Below are 17,996 nucleotides of genomic sequence, written 5' to 3' on the forward strand. Positions count from 1 at the left end.
TAGCTGGAATCAGTTTGTAGCATTTGCAAATAAAAAGCTCTAACAGAGAGTCTTTTAGAAGGGAAATTTGACAGTATCATTTTAAAAAATTGTCTTACTAATTTATGATTTACATACCATAAAGTTCACCACTTAAAGTACAAAATTCAATGAATTTTTCATATAGAAGAGTTGTACACCCATTCACATAACCTAATTTCAAAACCCTTTTATCATTTCTAGAAGAAAACTTGTACCCACTCCTCATTCCCTCATCACTACTCCACCATCCTAGGTCAGCCCTAGAAAATGGCTTAATCTACCTTCCATCTGTACAAATTTGCCTATTCTAGACAACTTGTATATATGAGATCATATAGTATGTGGTCCTTTATGACTTCCTTCTTTAACCCAGCATAATATTCTTAGTTCATACATGAGTCATACATATTAGGACTTCATTTCTTCTTACTGCTGAAAAATATTTCATTGTATGAACCTACCAGACTCTGATTACTCATTCACCACTTGATAGACACTTAGGTTATTTCCCCTTTTGTGTTATTAAGACTAATGCTGCTATGAACAGTCATGTGCAAATTGTTGTGTGGATGTAACTTTTTATTTCTCTTGAACAGATACCTAGGAGTGGAACTGCTAGGTCATATGGTAACTCTATGGTTAACATTTTGGTGAAATGACAAACTAGTACCTTTTTCAATTATACATCCACACGCAAACAAGATACCCTATGATCCAGCAATCAGAATTTTAGTAATCTAGTTTATAAAGATTTGCAAAAGGCAGAAAGCAATTCACTACAATATTGCCTATAACATCCCAAAATTTTAATACACATATCATTCATCAAAAAATGACAGAGTAAATCACAAATACAATACATACTTTGCAACTATTAAAAAGCACTTCTACTTATCCCTTAGTTATATCCAGACCAAGAGGGGGTTAAGTGACTCTCCTAGAGAACCCTGTGTAACCTGTGTACAGTGACCATAGAAGTCTCCCCACCCCTCTCCCACTGCTCCTCCCTCCCCTGTGCTAGGGATTGCATTAAAACTGCCTGCTAAGATACTGTGTCAAAAAATGTTTCTGAAGAACATGGGAGCTAAATCTGGTAGAAAACAAACCAAAAATGAATAATTAAAAAAAGGACAGAACCACCATGAGCAAAGGTCAGTAGGCAGAGAATAAATGAAAAGAATAAATGAAAATCAAAACACTCAGTACTGCCAGTGCTAAAGCTGTGATGAGAATAGTGTGGCAGTACCAGTGGTGTCAGGGGTAAAGTGATGAGAAATTCGTCTGGAGAAATGGGTACCAGCTTGAAAAAGGAATCAAGAGGCCTACTGTTAAAGGGTTGAGATAATAACAGTGTTAGAGGACCAAGGAACCACTGAAAGGTGAGAAAGTGCTCTGACCACAGTGTGGAGACTAGATAGGCGGAAGGAAGAATGAGATGGCAGACAAGTAGGTACAAGTAGGTAATTAAGGAGCAGCCTCAGGAAGAAGAAAGTGTATCAATACAGAAAAATTAGGAGGCAGAATTCAGTGGATTTGGTAATGAGATGTAGGGGACAGTTGAGAGGAAGGAGTAATGAGTAAAACTCAGATAACAGATATTTAAGACCATAAATGATAACCAGAAGCCTGGCCTAAATGACACTGTAGAAGTCATTATGCTAGTTTATTCACACATATTGGAGAAAGCATGGCAGATGGGTAAGAGAAAGGGAGGATGGGAGAAAGGAAGAAAATGGAAAATTGTCAAAAGAGTCCAGTTTTTTCTCTTATTTTTCCATCCTCAATCTGTGATTATGGAATAATTACAGTATCTTTATGTCATACCCAAATTCAACTTTGAGTATTTAACGCCGAAGACAAAAAGAGGTATCATCGTCTGAAAGAATGAGCAATACACTGAGGAATGAGTAGGAGATTAGCAATCCTAACTCTGAAGAGGGAAACACATAGGAGACTACTGTCTCAATCAGATTGCATTCTCACAAGTTAGCATTTCACCAAGTGAGAGTAAATATAGGATTTACAGAAAATTCCATTTTCTACAACATGGCCCTTCACAAAAACTATTTCATTTGGTACTCAACTGAAGGAACACTATATCTAAGTTTAGGAACCACATCTTATTCCTCTAGATTCTTAATTACACTTTTCATCATTATTCAAATAAGGATGTTCCAAAAGGGAGTGAATATTCCTCTCTCTACAACTTTCTGCTCTTTACCTTAATATATACACGTGTGTGTGTGTGCGTGTGCGCGCGCGTATGCTATAAATTTTTAATTAATTAATTATATGCCCATTCCTTGGTTAAGGCATAAAGGCACTAGGATTCTGGCCTTACTATAAGTTTTAGAAAACTATCCCAAATGATTATGCTGGGTAGGGTAAAAGTCGCTATCAAAGTGATTCAGTTTTTCTATATAGCTTCTGTCATTTCCAAGTTATAAATTAAAAAACAAAACAAAACTGTTCAGTACCTCTAATACTAACTATACCATGAGACAAGCTGAGCCAGATGTGGTTGTACAACCCTGATCCCAATGGCTCAGGAGGCTGAGACAGGAGGAAAGCAAGTTCAACGACAGCTTTGGCAACTTAGCAAGGCCCTAAGTAACTTAGCAAGACCCTGACTCAAAATAAAAGATAAAAATGGGCTGGGGATGTGGTTAAGCACCCCTGGATTCAATCCCCAGTTCAAAAAAAAAAGGCAAGTTGAAAAATACTAGTTTATTCCATACAGAACTGAGCAAGCCCCTAGCATAGTCCTATACCCATGGTATATGCAGAGTTGGTATTTGTTAAATGATCTGTTATCAATTAAATGAAAACTCCAAGAAAATGCTGGTTTTATTTAGATTTATCCTTTACAAAAATTTGAAAATACAAGCAAACTTAACAAACTTAACAAAACTTACCTGCTACTGTGAGCTTGGCTGTTCTGCTGACAATAGTTCCAAGACTATCAACAGTGGCCACACACTGATAATAACCCTCATCAGGTTTATTGTGTTTGGAATGCACCACATTGCTGATAAATAAAGATCCATCTGGAAGAAGTTGGCGTCGATCATCTGATACTAAGTTTAAAAAAGTTCCATCTTTTTTCCATTCGATTTTTGGAGAAGGTTCAGAGTATGCTGAACAATTTAATATAACAGAGGAGCCTCTAACTGAGAGTGTATCCACTGGTTCCACCAGAAAATAAAATGGAGTGAATGTTCGAATGCTGGCACCTATAAGAAAAAAGAAAAAGAACAAAGTTAGGCAAAACTTCCTCCTACCACTTCTGTAAGAAACTAAAACGTGTTCAAAAATTATTTTTAAATACTTATGTTCTTTAGTTATGAAACAGAATCACTTTACTATGAATATCTAATGAGCAAAATTTACTTCTCGCTACTTGACTCATTTAGAACATCCAAAAAAGAAAATCCTTCTATTTGAGATAAGTATTCTTAAATGATGTAACTATTAAAAGTTTTATTTCAAACTCCACAATGGATTTACAAATATTTAAAATTGCTTTATGCAAAGTGAAATTTTCTATAGAACAGGAAGCAGAAAATTGAAATGATTCTTTGTTAATTTTTATGTTTACTGGCTACCTATATTCTGTTCATAAATTCACTATTTATAGATCTTGCACATTTTTCTAGTAGATTATTTTTTCTATTGATTAAAGGCAAACTTTTGTCATGGCTATCATGTTTTGAAAATATCCTTTTTCTATCTGGCCTTATAATTTTTCTTATAAGAAAATAATAAATTATAAACTATATAAAATTAAATCTGCTAGACTTTTTTAAAATCCCAAGATTTTAAAAAATTTGTCTTGCTTCTATTAATTTTGTGGTTTCACTTTCTACATTCAATTTTCATCTAAAATTCATTTTGATGTAAAAAAACACAGGAGGGATCAGTAATTTTTCTAAGTCTCTGATCAATTCTTTAATCATGGAGAAGAACAAAATTTAAAGAAAACATTTGCTATAAACTTTATCTCAGTCAGGAAAAGCTTTCCAACTTAGAGCTTTACCTCTTTTCTTAAAAAAAAAAAAGAAATACTGACTACCCTGCCTATAAACAGCACAAATCATAATCAGGTTTCTTCATCAGAGAAGCCTAGTCTAACAAATGACAGTAAGACTGTTTCTCAAATATATATACTCATTCCTTTATTTATAATTTACATTACAAATTTAAGAATGGCTTTGATTTTGAATTCTAAAACGAGTAGTTCTAAAAAGTGTGAAATACAGTGGCAAAAGGAAGGAATGATATTCATTATTTAATACGCAGTTAATATTCAACTGCTTGTAGCAATAAGCAAATTCCAATTCCAAACTCAGACTTATCACTCCACCTCTAAGCATAACAAAGGGATGTCAGAAAAGACTTTATCTTCATCCCCAATTGATGATGATGAAATACATTTGTCAAGTCCCAAAACTCTTGAAAAATGAGCGTAAGAATTTTTTCAAAAGTAACCTGCATTATTTTTTATTACTATTAAAATTTTTATATTGTATTTATCTACTGGTACTATAGTAAAATAAATCAAAATGTAAGCAAGAGAAGTACAACATGATAGTTTAAATCATGGTTCTTTTTCCATTTTTCCTGTATAACTACTACATCTTTATGATGACACTTGAATTTAAACAATAAGGAACTTAAATGTATTAGATTGGCAGTCAAAATGTGCAAATTAACTATTTCAAGTATTTTATTACAGATACTAATAAACAAAACCCAATACTTTTTTAGAAATTCAAACTTTTTGCCATTTAAAAATACCAAAATATTATTATGCCATTTAAATGTATTACAGTTTAATATTCTGTCTTGCTTTTATTTTTTCATTTTAAAAATCCATACCTGTTAAAAACCAATTTGAACAAAAAACTACATATGGTCAAAAAATTAAGGTAAAATTATACTCATAGGAAAGCTTTACAAAATGGCTTTGAAAATAATGGCATTTCAAAATTTTACAAAACAAAATTTCACCCTATATTACTTAGAATACAGCATTACTTAAATACTTATGGATTTCATTTTGTATTTTATTGCCCCCAGTAGGAGGGCAATGATCTAAGATATTCTCTCTTCACTTAAAACCCCTCAAAAGGTTTACCACTGCATTTTACATGAAAGTCTAAAGGAACTCCTTAAGTGAACCTCCACTATGTGACCTGGCCAGCTTAACCAACTTTTGCTGAAGTGCTATCTATCCCTTTCACCCAGCAAAATTAGTTCCCCTGTCACATGCAAGTATCGCATATCCTTTACCCCAAACGACACCTTGAACATTCTTAATCTTTAAAGAGTAATAATTTATTTGTTAAGGCAAAGAAGTTCTCAAACTTTCTTGGTTCCCGATGCTTATTTTCTAAGTACTTTTGTTCACAAATTCCCTAGGCCAAAAGAAAAATCAAACAGTTCCATTTATTTAATAATTAGGTCCTACTACAGTGACTCAGCCACATCAATGTTTACAGTAGCTCATTTCACAATAGCCGAACTAGGTGCCCTTCAACAGATGAATGGATAAAGAAAACGTGTGTGTGTGTATGTGTGTGTGTGTGTGTGTGTGTGTGTGTATACATACACGCAATGGAATACTACTTATCCATAAAGAGAAATGAAATTATGGCATTTGCCTGTAAATGAACTGGAGACTATCATGCCAAGTGGAATAAGCCAATCCCCCAAAACCAAAGATCCAATGTTCTCTCTGATGCTAACTCACAATAAGGGGGTTGCGGGGTAGGGAAGAACAGAAGTACTTTGAATTAGACAAAGAGAAATGAAGGGAAGGAAGGGGGAATGGGAATACGAAAGATTATAGAATGAATCCATTACTTTCCTATATACATATATGATTACATGACCAATGTCATTCTACATCATGTTCAACAAGAATGAGAAGTTATACTTCATACGTGTATAATATGTCAAAGTACATTCTAAAGTCCTGTAACTAATAAGAATAAAAAATGAAATAAAGTTAGGTGCATACAAATGAATAAATATTTCTGTCCTAACAAGTTAGTAACCTTCTGAAAAACTAATACACATCAACTGAAAAAATAACTTTAATTTCATATTTAAATAACCACAATTAGTTATTGTGGAATGCATGCACCTATGGGGCATTACACAACTTCTCAAATTTAGGAATTATATTAGATACTGCCAACACATTTCCTGTTCCATAATGACTTTTGTATGGCACTTTCTTCTTATCACAGTAATCATCAAAAGCCAAACTTCACAAAGCATCACAGCAATGAAAACAAGGTAAGACAATACAATATTCAAAGTACCTTGAGCTAGAAGTATGCAGTATTAAACAGATCTTACTGTTTCCTTAGAAAGTTTGAATTAACCCTGGAAGTTACCTACGGTACCTCAGGGTATAGTTTGTGAACTATGGGCTAAAGGTATAGCTTTTTGCAGTGTTTTTATTCAACCATATTCCCAGCATCTACCTAACACAGTGGATAATACCAACCTCTAGATTATATAACCAGATAATTTCTAAAAACTTCCACGAGTCAAAGTATTAATAAGATCATAGGTTCTGTTCTAACACTAGCCAATTATATCACTCTCTCCCATGCTAAGATTTAATAACAAACAGGGTTTATACAAATTCTGATGAGTTTTTAAAAAATTATATGGAAGAGCTGGGCTCCATGGTGCATGCCTATAATCCCAGCAACTCCGAGGTTGAGGGCAGGAAGACCCCAAGTTCAAGGTCAGTGCTGGCAACTTAGAGAAACCCTGACTCAAAATAAAAAATTTTAAAAGGGCTAAGAGTATATCTCAGTAGTACAGCACTCCTGAGTAAAATCTCCAGTAAAACACAGACACACACATACAGAGCAAAAGAAAGTCAAGAAAAGCCAAAATAATTTTATAGAATAAAGTAAAGGAACTTCACTCATCAGTTAACAGCATTTATAAAACTAAAGTAACTAAGTCATTATGGTTCTTAAACAAGGGATAAAAAGAGTCATGAAACAGGCTATAAAGCCTAAAAATAGACAATTACATATTTGAAAACTCAGTGTGCAACAGAGATGACATTTTAAATCAACTGGGGAAAAGAATGAACTATTCAATAAATGTTCTTAGGACAACTGTTATTATCCTAGTGATATGGGAGAAAAATGAGATACATATTCACAACAGATAATTGTCAAGATTTATGTTTCCACGTACCAGATACTATCTGAAACACTTTGTACATAACCAACCATTCATTTCAGCTTCATTACTACCTGATGAGATAGGTCCTATATCATTCCCATTTGGGAGAGGAAAATTAAAGCACAAAAATGCTAAAAGTAACCTATAGAAGGTCACAACGGTAACAAGAGAACCAGATTTGTGTTTTATTTTTATTATTTTTTCTTTTAGTTGTAGATGGACACAATATCTTTATCTATCTATTTTATGTGGTGCTGAGGATTGAACCCAGTGCCTAATTCATTGGAGACAAGTTCTCTACCACTGAGCTACAGCCCCAGCCCAGTCTGTGATTTTAACCACTATGCTATAATGCCACTGAATACATACATAAGAATGCATTCCGGATATATAAAAAAAAGTAGGTAATAAAAATCTTATAAGAAATTTTAGGAAAATAGGAGAACAGTCCTGGAATTAGACAACCTTTTAAATCAAAACAGAACAGCTCACAGCTAGAAAAGAAAAAACAGATGAACTTCACTTTACTGCATTTAAAACACAAGCGCATACACTTTTTTATGGCAAAATATTGAAGTAAAGCAGACAATGAACTGTGTCACCTATAACAAAGAATTTAAAAGTTTAAACCACTCAACAGAAAAATGTGTAAGGCTATATTTCAATAAGTCTTCATTTACAAAAATATGTGGTAGGATGGATTTGATCCATTAACTATAGTTCAATGATTCCTGCCTGCCTTAGACTATCCATAAAAAATGTGCTATATTTGTTGATCTGGAATAAGTTCTGTGATAAACCAAAAATGCCAATGAGTATAAATTAGATAATGTCATATGCATATGATTATGTGAGCATCACAATAAGTAGGAAAGTACATATCAGATTGTTAACACAGGTTACTGGAAGAGTACGGATAGAAGGGATACAAATCTCCATGTATATAAAATAGTTTCATGATAAAAATCAGACAATACTGTGTTTTCTTTAACCACTTTTTCTTTGTCATAGCAGGAGTGTTATAGACGCTCCCTAGCTAACTTCATATAAACATCTGTCCTTCGTTTCTCACCAGAGTCCTACAATCCCTATCATTGTAGGTTTGCTTAATACTAGTTTATTAAGGCCAGAATCACTGACAAATTATTCTGAAATAAGCTTAATGATCCTGCCTGATATATTCCCAAGTCTCTGCAAATTTCTCACTTCTTAATGGAGTAGCTCACTTCTTGATAGATTAGTCCTCACTTTTTGATAGAATACTTCACACCTCTTGATAGAATTCCATCTTCTAAAAGGAAAATAACCACAGGGAACTTCTTTCAGTTGTAAACCACATCCCCCAAATATCAACAAATCACCATCACTCACTATACATCCTGTGTGACCAATAATAATTCTAAAATTTATTGTACAACAAGTAAAAATATAACATGGTTTTGAATATCAGCAGAAATAAAATCTATCTGCCCCACTGGCCAAAGAGGTTTAAAGTTAAATAACAGAAATGCAGAGAATGAAAAGCACTTTTGTATACCTGCAAATGAAATCACTCTGTTTAATGTTCTTCATTATAAGAAAATTACCTATTTATTATAAACTAACATACTACTGTAAGAGGTCTTCATATTTCTTCTGACGATTTCATTCCATCCAGGCTATATATCCTACATCTCATGTGTCCTAATCCTTTAGTGTTGATTATCATAATGTAGTTCAAACTCTTGCTTCAAGTTCTCAATTTATAATTAAAGTTGAAAAACTGGAAAAATTAAAATAATATAACATTCAAACAGCTCAACTAAATGCATTCATGTTATCAATTACTAGAGGACAACATTTAAGAGTTGATAAATTATCTGCCACTTTGCTACATAACAATTAGTATTCCAGGCTCCAGAGCTCAGCCTCCCTGCCCTATGCAACTAATTCCTTCACAGTCTGAATTTACCTCAAACACACTATCTTATTTTCAATCTTGTAAAACCTCTCATCTAGGGAAAAATATGTAATTAATCATTAATATTGTTTAGATCATTTTGTCTAATAAATGCATAGCTTTTAAAAACTGTGGTATACAAAGTATATCATAAAAAAAGTGACTAAAAGCTAGATCTGAAATGCTTGCTCAGGATCATAATGTCCTGTAGAGAAATTCAATTTCTGTAGGATGGTAAACTTTGGTATATGTTTTCATTCACAGCATCTACCTTCCTAATCATTCCCCCAAATAAAAATAATCTGAATTCATTTATTCAACAAACATTATAAATAACAGTGCTTTCCTCTTCTTTAATTTTCAATCTTTCTTCTCCTCTTCTCCCTCTCCTCCCTCACTCCCATTAGAGAAAGAAAGAAGGAAGGAAAGAAAGGAAAAAGAAAAGGAAGGAAGAAAATAAGAAAGAAAGAAAAAAGGAAAGGAAAAAACATAGACATAGTGATAGTGGGAAAAAACATGGAAAATGAAGTCAGACAGACATGATTTTGAATCCTAGTTCTACTAGGCTAGTTATTTCTGTGTCTAAAATTTCTTCCCTATTAAACCGGATTAAATTATACCACGTTCCAAGAAAATTTCTGTAAAGGTGACAGGGGATAGGTATAAAGCATCTGTCTCACGGCTTGGCAGGTCTTCAGCAAACAGTAACTCCTCACAGTATAAAGCCAACAACATCTCCCCAAAACTGCTAACAATCCAGGACCTCAGTTTTCATCAATCATATTTTGGAAATTATCATGCATAAAATAATATGACCTTATTTTCATTTTAATACCATTTTGACAACTATTATGTATAAAATAAACCTGTGGGGGGATTTTTTAGATTTTTAAAAATTTGTTATAATTAGTTATATATGCATCTTGACACACTGTACACAAATGCAGCACAACTTCTTCCTCTAGCTGTACATAGTGCAGAGTCACACGGGTAGTGTTGTCATTCATGTACAGAGGGTACTAATGTCTGTTTCATTCCACCGTTCTCATCTCCACACTGCCTCCCCTCCCCTCATTCCCCTCTGCACAATCCAAAGTTCCTTCATTCTTCCCCTCCTCCCATCATGGATCAGCATCTGCTTATCAGAGAAAACATTCGTCCTTTGGTTTGGGGGGTTTGGTTTATTTCACTTAGCATGATATTCTCCAGTTCCATCCATTTACCTGCAAATGCCATAATTTAATTCTTCTTTAAGGCTGAGTATATATGTGGTAATATATGTACCACATTTTCTTTATCCATTCATCTGTTGAAGGACATCTATACTGGTTCCATAGTTTAGCTACTGTGAATTAAGCTGCTATAAACATTGATATGGCTGCATCACTGTAGTATGCTAATTTTAAGTCCTCTGAGTATACATTGAGGAGTGGGATAGTTGAGTCAAATGGTGATTCCATTCCAAGTTTTCTAAAGAATCTCCATGCTGCTTTCTACAGTGGTTGTACCAAATTGCAACTCCACCAGCAATGTATGAGGATTTTGTTTGTTTTTAATTGATACATTAAAACATTAAAATTACATATATTATTGGGATACCATATTATGTTTTGATATGTGTATATACACTGCATAATGTAGAAATCAAGTTAAACAGTTATCTCCTGAAACATCTGTAATTTCTTTGTGGTGAAAACTTTCAAAATCTTTTCCTCTAGTACATTACTGTTACTTATAGTCATCCTACTGTACCAACAAATCAGAACTTCTTACTCCTATCTCAGTATCCACTGATCAACATTTTCCCATCCCCTCACTACCATATCCACCTCTGGTAACCACCATTCTGCTCTCAACTTCTTTGAAATCAGTTTTAGATTCCACATGTGAGTGTGCTCCTATGGTGCTTGTCTTTCCGTACCTGGCTTGCTTACTTCATTTAACATAATGACCTCCAATTCCATTCATGTTGTTGCAAATAACAACCTGTGTCCAACAAAAGATGAATGGATAAAAAAAAGTATGGCACATATACATGATGGAATACTATTCAGTCACAAAAAGAAGAATATTAAGTGATCCTAAAATTCAAGTTTAGTCATCTATTCTTCTCTATCTAATCCCCATTATAGCTAAAATAAAAATCCAAATTTAATACCATGGCTAACCAATCTTTTTCCTGCCTCTGTCCAACCTAACTTCATATTACACTTTCCTCTCACTCACTAAACTTTGAATAAGCCATATTATCCAGTCTCTTGAACAAGACCCGTTCTTTCCCATATCACATCCTTTGCATTTGCTGTTCCCTTCTGGTGAACACTTGTTCTACACTGACTCTTCTGTCGCACACTAGCTGCTTCTTATCCTTCATGTTTTTTTTACAACCATCTCTTCCACAGAGGCCTTCTCTGACAAGTCTGAAGAAGGCCTCATCTCCTATCCTTCTGCCCTATCTATGTTTTTTCACAATTGTCTTTCTGCCTGCTTTTATTTTTTATTTTTTTCTCTTTCTCCTTTCTTTCTCTCTCTTTAAGGTCTATCTTCCCCACTAACAAACCAGTCTACCAAAGAGTGTTAAACCCCTGGTTTGCCACTGGAATTTGCACTTTGGGTTTTGTTTATTTTCTTTAACCCTTTTTCAGGATCCTATAAGTAGGAAAAGTGGCTGGGCCAAGACAGAATTAAGTATTAGTGATTCTTAGTGACTGTGTAACATCAAACATATATTGTTCTTTCTAAGATCAGCCTCAGTATCAGAAATTTATTATTCAGATTACTTGAAATCCATCATGTGTAAATACATTTTAATACTATTTTTTAAAGTCTCATAAATAAAGTTGATTTTTATATAATTTCTACATGATCTGCAAGAAGATCAGGTATAATCTGATAACTTACTAACAATACCACCAATATTCTGAAGTTACCTGGATATTTTCTAAAACAATTACTAGAAAAAATACATTAATATCAGTTAACATGCCAACAATCTTAACAATTTACACTTCAGTTAAAAATTGGAAAATCTAAATTGGTAATTTTTCACTCTGTTGGAAAGAAAAAGTTTTCACATATAAAACTTTCATGAAAACATCTTATAAGCACTTTCTAATACCGATGGTCACAAGACTCTTTGAAGAGTAACGGACAATATTGATACAAAATATTTTAAACTTATAAAATAAGTATTCTCAGTTCCACATTTGCTGTACTGATGAAAATATGGCCTCAATGATAATGCAAAAATTAACTTGAACACCCCAACCTCTGTACCCATCATCAGTTGCTTAGCATGACATGTTTGGCAACACAAAATGGCAATTTTGTATAATGAAAAACTGTTCTCTTTTTTATTCCTATTTTCTTAAACGATGTACCTTGTCAACAGTGATTATCTAAATGTTAGTAACTACTCTTTAATTTGTACCTAAGTAAGGTCATTTTGACCCACTTCCTCCTTCTGCTAATGATTTTAGATCTCATGATGTTAGTTTGTAATTTTAAATCATAGCAACAGACACGATTGATGTACTGACTTATGGTATAAAAACCCCTGCAACCCTATGGTTGGGGCTATCCTCCCAATAGTCATTTTTGGAGCATTATGTGTGAGACAGTTAGCCAGTCGACTAATAAAGACTCAAATTTGGACTTCTTAGTGATGACTGGTCTGTACTTAAGTTGCACCCCTTAACAATTATAATATTCAATTACTACCACTTCATTTTGGCAACATCATCTTTAGGAAATTTTCATTAATTCAGCAAATGTTTACAAACATTTAAACTAACTGACCATAATTTGATTGCTAAGTGATGTCATATTTTTTTACCATAAGCGATGATACTTTACTTGTACTAAATGCCAAGTGTTCTACCACAGTAAACTGTCAGTAGTTTTTAAAGTTCCTTTGCAAAATTTCATTAAACATATCTTTTCTAATCTTTTTAAACTTTATTTTGACCTAATATAACACCAAATAGTAGATTAATTTATAAAACATTCTAGATAACACTGAACTAGATAAAACTACTGTAGTAAAGTTCACTTCTATTTTGTAGGTTGACTCATTTTTCCTTACTACTATAACTACACAGGCTTTTGTGGGGTAGGAAAGAGTATTTGTTTTACAAAAAGAAAGGCAACAATCCAGAATACTATAGTTTTCCTTTTTCATGTGTGTGGGTGTTTCCTTTTTCTTTTTTTTAATCATAATGATACATTTTTCTTTTATTGTTGCCATTTCCAGAGATGATGTTTCTTTCCCCTTTTCAATTTCCATTGAAATTAAAGCTGTTCTAGAAAACCTAGTTTGTCTAATGGTGAGTTTGCAAAGCAGGAACTAATGGCGAAAAGAGCAAGATGTAAAACAAATGAAGGGATCCAAGATCCAGTTCCTGCTTCCCTAAAAAAAAAAAAAAAAATACAAAAACACTTCTAAGACAGAATGGAAATTATGGACATAATCTAAAGGCATAATATTAATAGTTAACTTTACTGAGCATTTATTATGTGCCAGGCGCTGTCCAAGTGCTTTACTTGGATTAATTATTTCAATCTTCTATCCCTACAGGTAAGAATTATTATCCCTATTTTATATTGAGAAACTTAAGCTGTAAAAATAATTAACTGGCCCAAAGTCATGAAGCTAGCTGGTGGAGAAGGCAAGATCCAAACTAAGTTTGTCTGGTTCCTCTGCGCCCAGGATCATAACCACTAGATCTGGTTTATAGACAGCAATATGTGATATGTGGCTACTGAGAATATGAAACGTTCTAATCTTAAATCTAATTTAAGATTTGCTTTAAGTAGTATAAAATACACACTAGATTTGGAAGATTTAGAGTGTATACACATGAAATAATGCAAAGTATCTAATTAATTTTCATATGATTACTTGTTAAACTATTTTGGAAATATTTGTTTAAACAAATATATTGTTAAAATAATTCCACCTGTTTCTTTTCACTCTTCTAGTATGTTTTTAGTTTGTACTACATTTCTATTAAGACAGCACAGCACACAACCATGTTATCCTTCATTAACATACTTTAACATTCTTTAAAAAAGATAGTTGCACTATTTCTGCAAAGGGTAAAAGATTAACAATCTTGATGATAGATATAAGGGATCAAAACAAAGTTCTTTCCTTTGATGTCAGATGTAAATAACTGGTCTTCCACATAAACTGAAATTATGTAATTTTTAAGCAACTATCAGGATACTATTTTTTAATATCTACTCAAAAGTGTCTATTTAAAAACAACTTTATAGAAACTCTTAGTTAAGAGATGCCATAATAATTGGCTTGTTATTGATGGATGCTCAAACTATTGGAGGAAAGATTGCTCGGGAAAGAGCAGTCACACGATTTTAGTGTCACCCACAAATTATTTATTAATTACGAAGGGGGAAACTAGTACCTTTACTATGGACAGATCTGAAAATCATCATCTGAACTAAGTGATCAAATTCAGTATTACCAGTAGTGGGGCAATCTGGCATCACATATGTACTGGTGGGATGTAATAAGAAGCATGTAGTATTTTTGCTAAGTATCTAACTTCAATCTAAGCATGAAGAAATAATTATACAAATCTGAAACTGAGGCATTCTAGAAAACAAGTCCTTTCAACTCTTTAAAAAATAAAGTCAATATCATAAAAATGAACATAAGCAAGAGGACTGTACTAGATGAAAAGCAACTAACAGAGACATAAGCAAATCAATAAGCCAACCATTACTGGACTCTGGAGTACAAAAATATTTGGGGAATATCAGTGATTTTAAATTTTGAGTATATTATACAACATTAATTTAAATTTCTTTAGATATGATTAATGATATTACTGTCCTATAGGAGAATGTCCTTATTTCTATATACTTTTGTAATATTAAAATGTCAAGAGAAAACAGTGTTGGGTTGTTGATTGTCTAAGCAATAACAATATACCAGAAACTGCAACATGCTGGATATGCTCTTAGGAATAAAGAAAATTCTACCTCCATCCAGAAAAGTTACAACTCATAATCTTAATGCTCTGAGTATAACTGATTTTTATGTAGATTTAATACCACATTTTCATGTAATTAAGGATTTACAAATTAATCACAAGACACATTTTAAGGAAAATGGTCCAAATTTTCTATTTCCAACAACTTAAACCTATTGACTACCAAATATAAATTTTAACTATTTGAGGAGAAATTTCCTTTATATGACAACAAACGTAGCAACTTTATTTTTTAAATAAGAACATAATTTATTCTACCATGCTATAAATAAGACCTATTACTTAATTTTTCTATATCAAAAGCAACCATTATTGCTCATTACTATTTCAAAAGTGCACCTCTAGCTATCAAATCTGTGGTTCAGAAAAACTAGATAAAATAAGAATTAAGTAGATTAAAAAGCTCTGAACAGGGGTTGGGGATATGGCTCACAGGTAGAACACGCCTAAGGCCCTGGTTTGATCCCCAGCACCATGGGGCAGGGGGAAGCTCTGAACAATAATCTAAGATCATTAGGTCCAAAAAGGTATATTATATTTTTAGAGCAGAGTTTTGAGATTTCTAGACTCGACTGGATCTTTAAAATACCTGAAAAAAATATAAAGAAGGCAGTTTGGCTCACACGATGATACCATGTGAACAACCACAGAACAGTGTGGCAGGAGCCATGACAGGATATGTACAAGGTGCACAGAGACAAGCTAGCTGGCCTAGAGAATGATAGAAGACACGCCCACAAACTGATGGGAAATCTGAGGACTAAGTAGGAATGAGCCAGTGAAGAAGCAGAACACACACAGTCAGAGGAAAGCAGAGACAGAGGCCTAGAAACAATCCACAGCAGCTAAAGGGCCAAGTCCTCAAGGAAATTCAGACCTGGGTAAGCAGAGACAAGATCATGAGAAGTTTTTATATACATGAAGTTAAGAAGTTTGGAAGTTAAGGAGTTTGGCAATGGCTCTGAAGGGCTTTAAGATGAAAAGTGAAGATCACATTTACTTTTTATTAAATGGATTGTGAAATAAGATTCAAAAATTTTAGTGAATAAAAGTGGAAAGTAAGTACACAGATGATAGTGAACAAGAAGTAGAGAATAATAGAATTCTGTGGCCCACATCCTGGAAGATCAAGAATTTTTAAAGACAGTAACTAGTTTCACATTTTTTGAAAGCTATTTTTCCATTATTCTTCAAAAATCAGCTATTTTCAAGAGAGTTAATATTGCTCTAAATATCTCTAAGAGAGTACTTTCCTCATGGAAAACAAGCATTACAGATTTTATTCAACTACACTACCAATTGTCTACCAATAGTTGCCAAGTTCAACTAAAAAATCTGAATAAAGATGCATTAATTCTTAAACGCAAACAGCACATGAATAATCTATTAAAAGTTTTTGCCATCAGCAGCTTCACTAACAGATAGTATTTGTGAAATTCCACAGGACAACCTAATAACTTAAATATATGCAAAAGAGAACATAAGACTGAGAATCCTTAATAATGAATCTTATGGTATCAAAGTTGTTTTCAGCAAAGAATGCTGTGCATGCACAAGTTCTCAATGCAAAATAAACAAGATGTTTCACACCAACCCTGTCATAATCTATAAAGTCTATACTTTGGGTTCTACAATTCTATTCAACTGTATATTACTGATGTAAATAAACTGGATTCAAAATCTGGCTAACTCAATACTGCATTAGAGATATTAAATCACAGACAATTTTCATTCACTGAGCTCTTAATCACTTAACACATCTCCAATACAAAATGACCTTAGAAGAATGGAGACAAGAAGAAAAAAACTCTAAAATTCTGGAAAGATATTAATAGTATCTAAAAGATAGGATACTGATCCCAGTATACCCACATGAAGTCATATACCTAATAACCAAAAGCTGTTGTAAATCCAACTCTGGGAGTAAAGTAAGACTTCACACGTGAATGCATGACATTTTCACAAAGATGTATAATTAGTTACTAAAATGAAATGCAAATGCCCTTAATAATTTTAAAATGTTTGATCTCATAAAAGAAATGCAAATTAAAACTGTATTAAGGTACAATTTCTCACCTATCATACTGGCAAAAATCCAAATAACAACATACTCTGTAGGTAAAATGTAGCAAAACAGGTTTTTGAGAATGCAAAATGGTTCAGTCATTACAGATGAAAATTTGCAACATCTAGCACAATTATATATGCATTTACCCCTTGACCTAGCAATTCTATATCTTTGAATTTATCCAAAGGTACATGGCCAAAATACAAAAATAAGTACAAACAAAGCTCTTTAATGCAGCACTACTTGTAGTAATGGCCTGGAAACAACCCTGATGTCCATCAGTAAGAGACATGTTGAGTAAGTTATGGTACACTGACATAGTGAGATACTATGCTGTTGTAAATAGGATCACAGTATAGCTTTATAGTCTATCAGAAATGATCTCTAGAATAAGTTAAGTGAATAAAGCAAGCTGAAGAAAAGTAAGTGCATTTACCTAGGAAAGGTAGGATATTAATAAATACACATTTAATTTTTAACACACACAGCAAAAGAAAATATTAAAGGAACCAAAGACTGAAGGTAGATGCCTCTGAGTAGACCTGTTCATACATTTGACTTTTGGACCATGTAAATATTTCACATAATTTAAAAGCAAAGTAAGTTTTTAAAGACTCTAAAAATTGAAAGTAGGAATGAAACAAACAAACCTAATGATCTAGCAGTCATTATAACCACACAAGGAGGAACTATTCCAAAAGAAATGAAGAACCCCGTAACCAAATCATACACA

General features: G+C 33.1%; 1 protein-coding gene across 8 annotated transcripts in view; it reads right to left on the reverse strand.

Annotated features, from left to right (window-relative positions):
* Nucleotides 1–17,996, reverse strand: part of Neo1 (neogenin 1) — a 233,012-nt gene that overhangs the window by 172,336 nt on the left and 42,680 nt on the right. For all 8 annotated transcript variants that reach the window (XM_047538938.1, XM_047538940.1, XM_047538935.1 and 5 more), the window contains exon 2: nucleotides 2,937–3,254. In XM_047538938.1, the coding sequence (XP_047394894.1) occupies nucleotides 2,937–3,254 (318 nt within the window). The remainder of the gene's footprint in view (nucleotides 1–2,936; nucleotides 3,255–17,996) is intronic.

Source organism: Sciurus carolinensis, chromosome 2, assembly GCF_902686445.1.
Source record: "Sciurus carolinensis chromosome 2, mSciCar1.2, whole genome shotgun sequence".
NCBI classification, from domain to species: domain Eukaryota; kingdom Metazoa; phylum Chordata; class Mammalia; order Rodentia; family Sciuridae; genus Sciurus; species Sciurus carolinensis.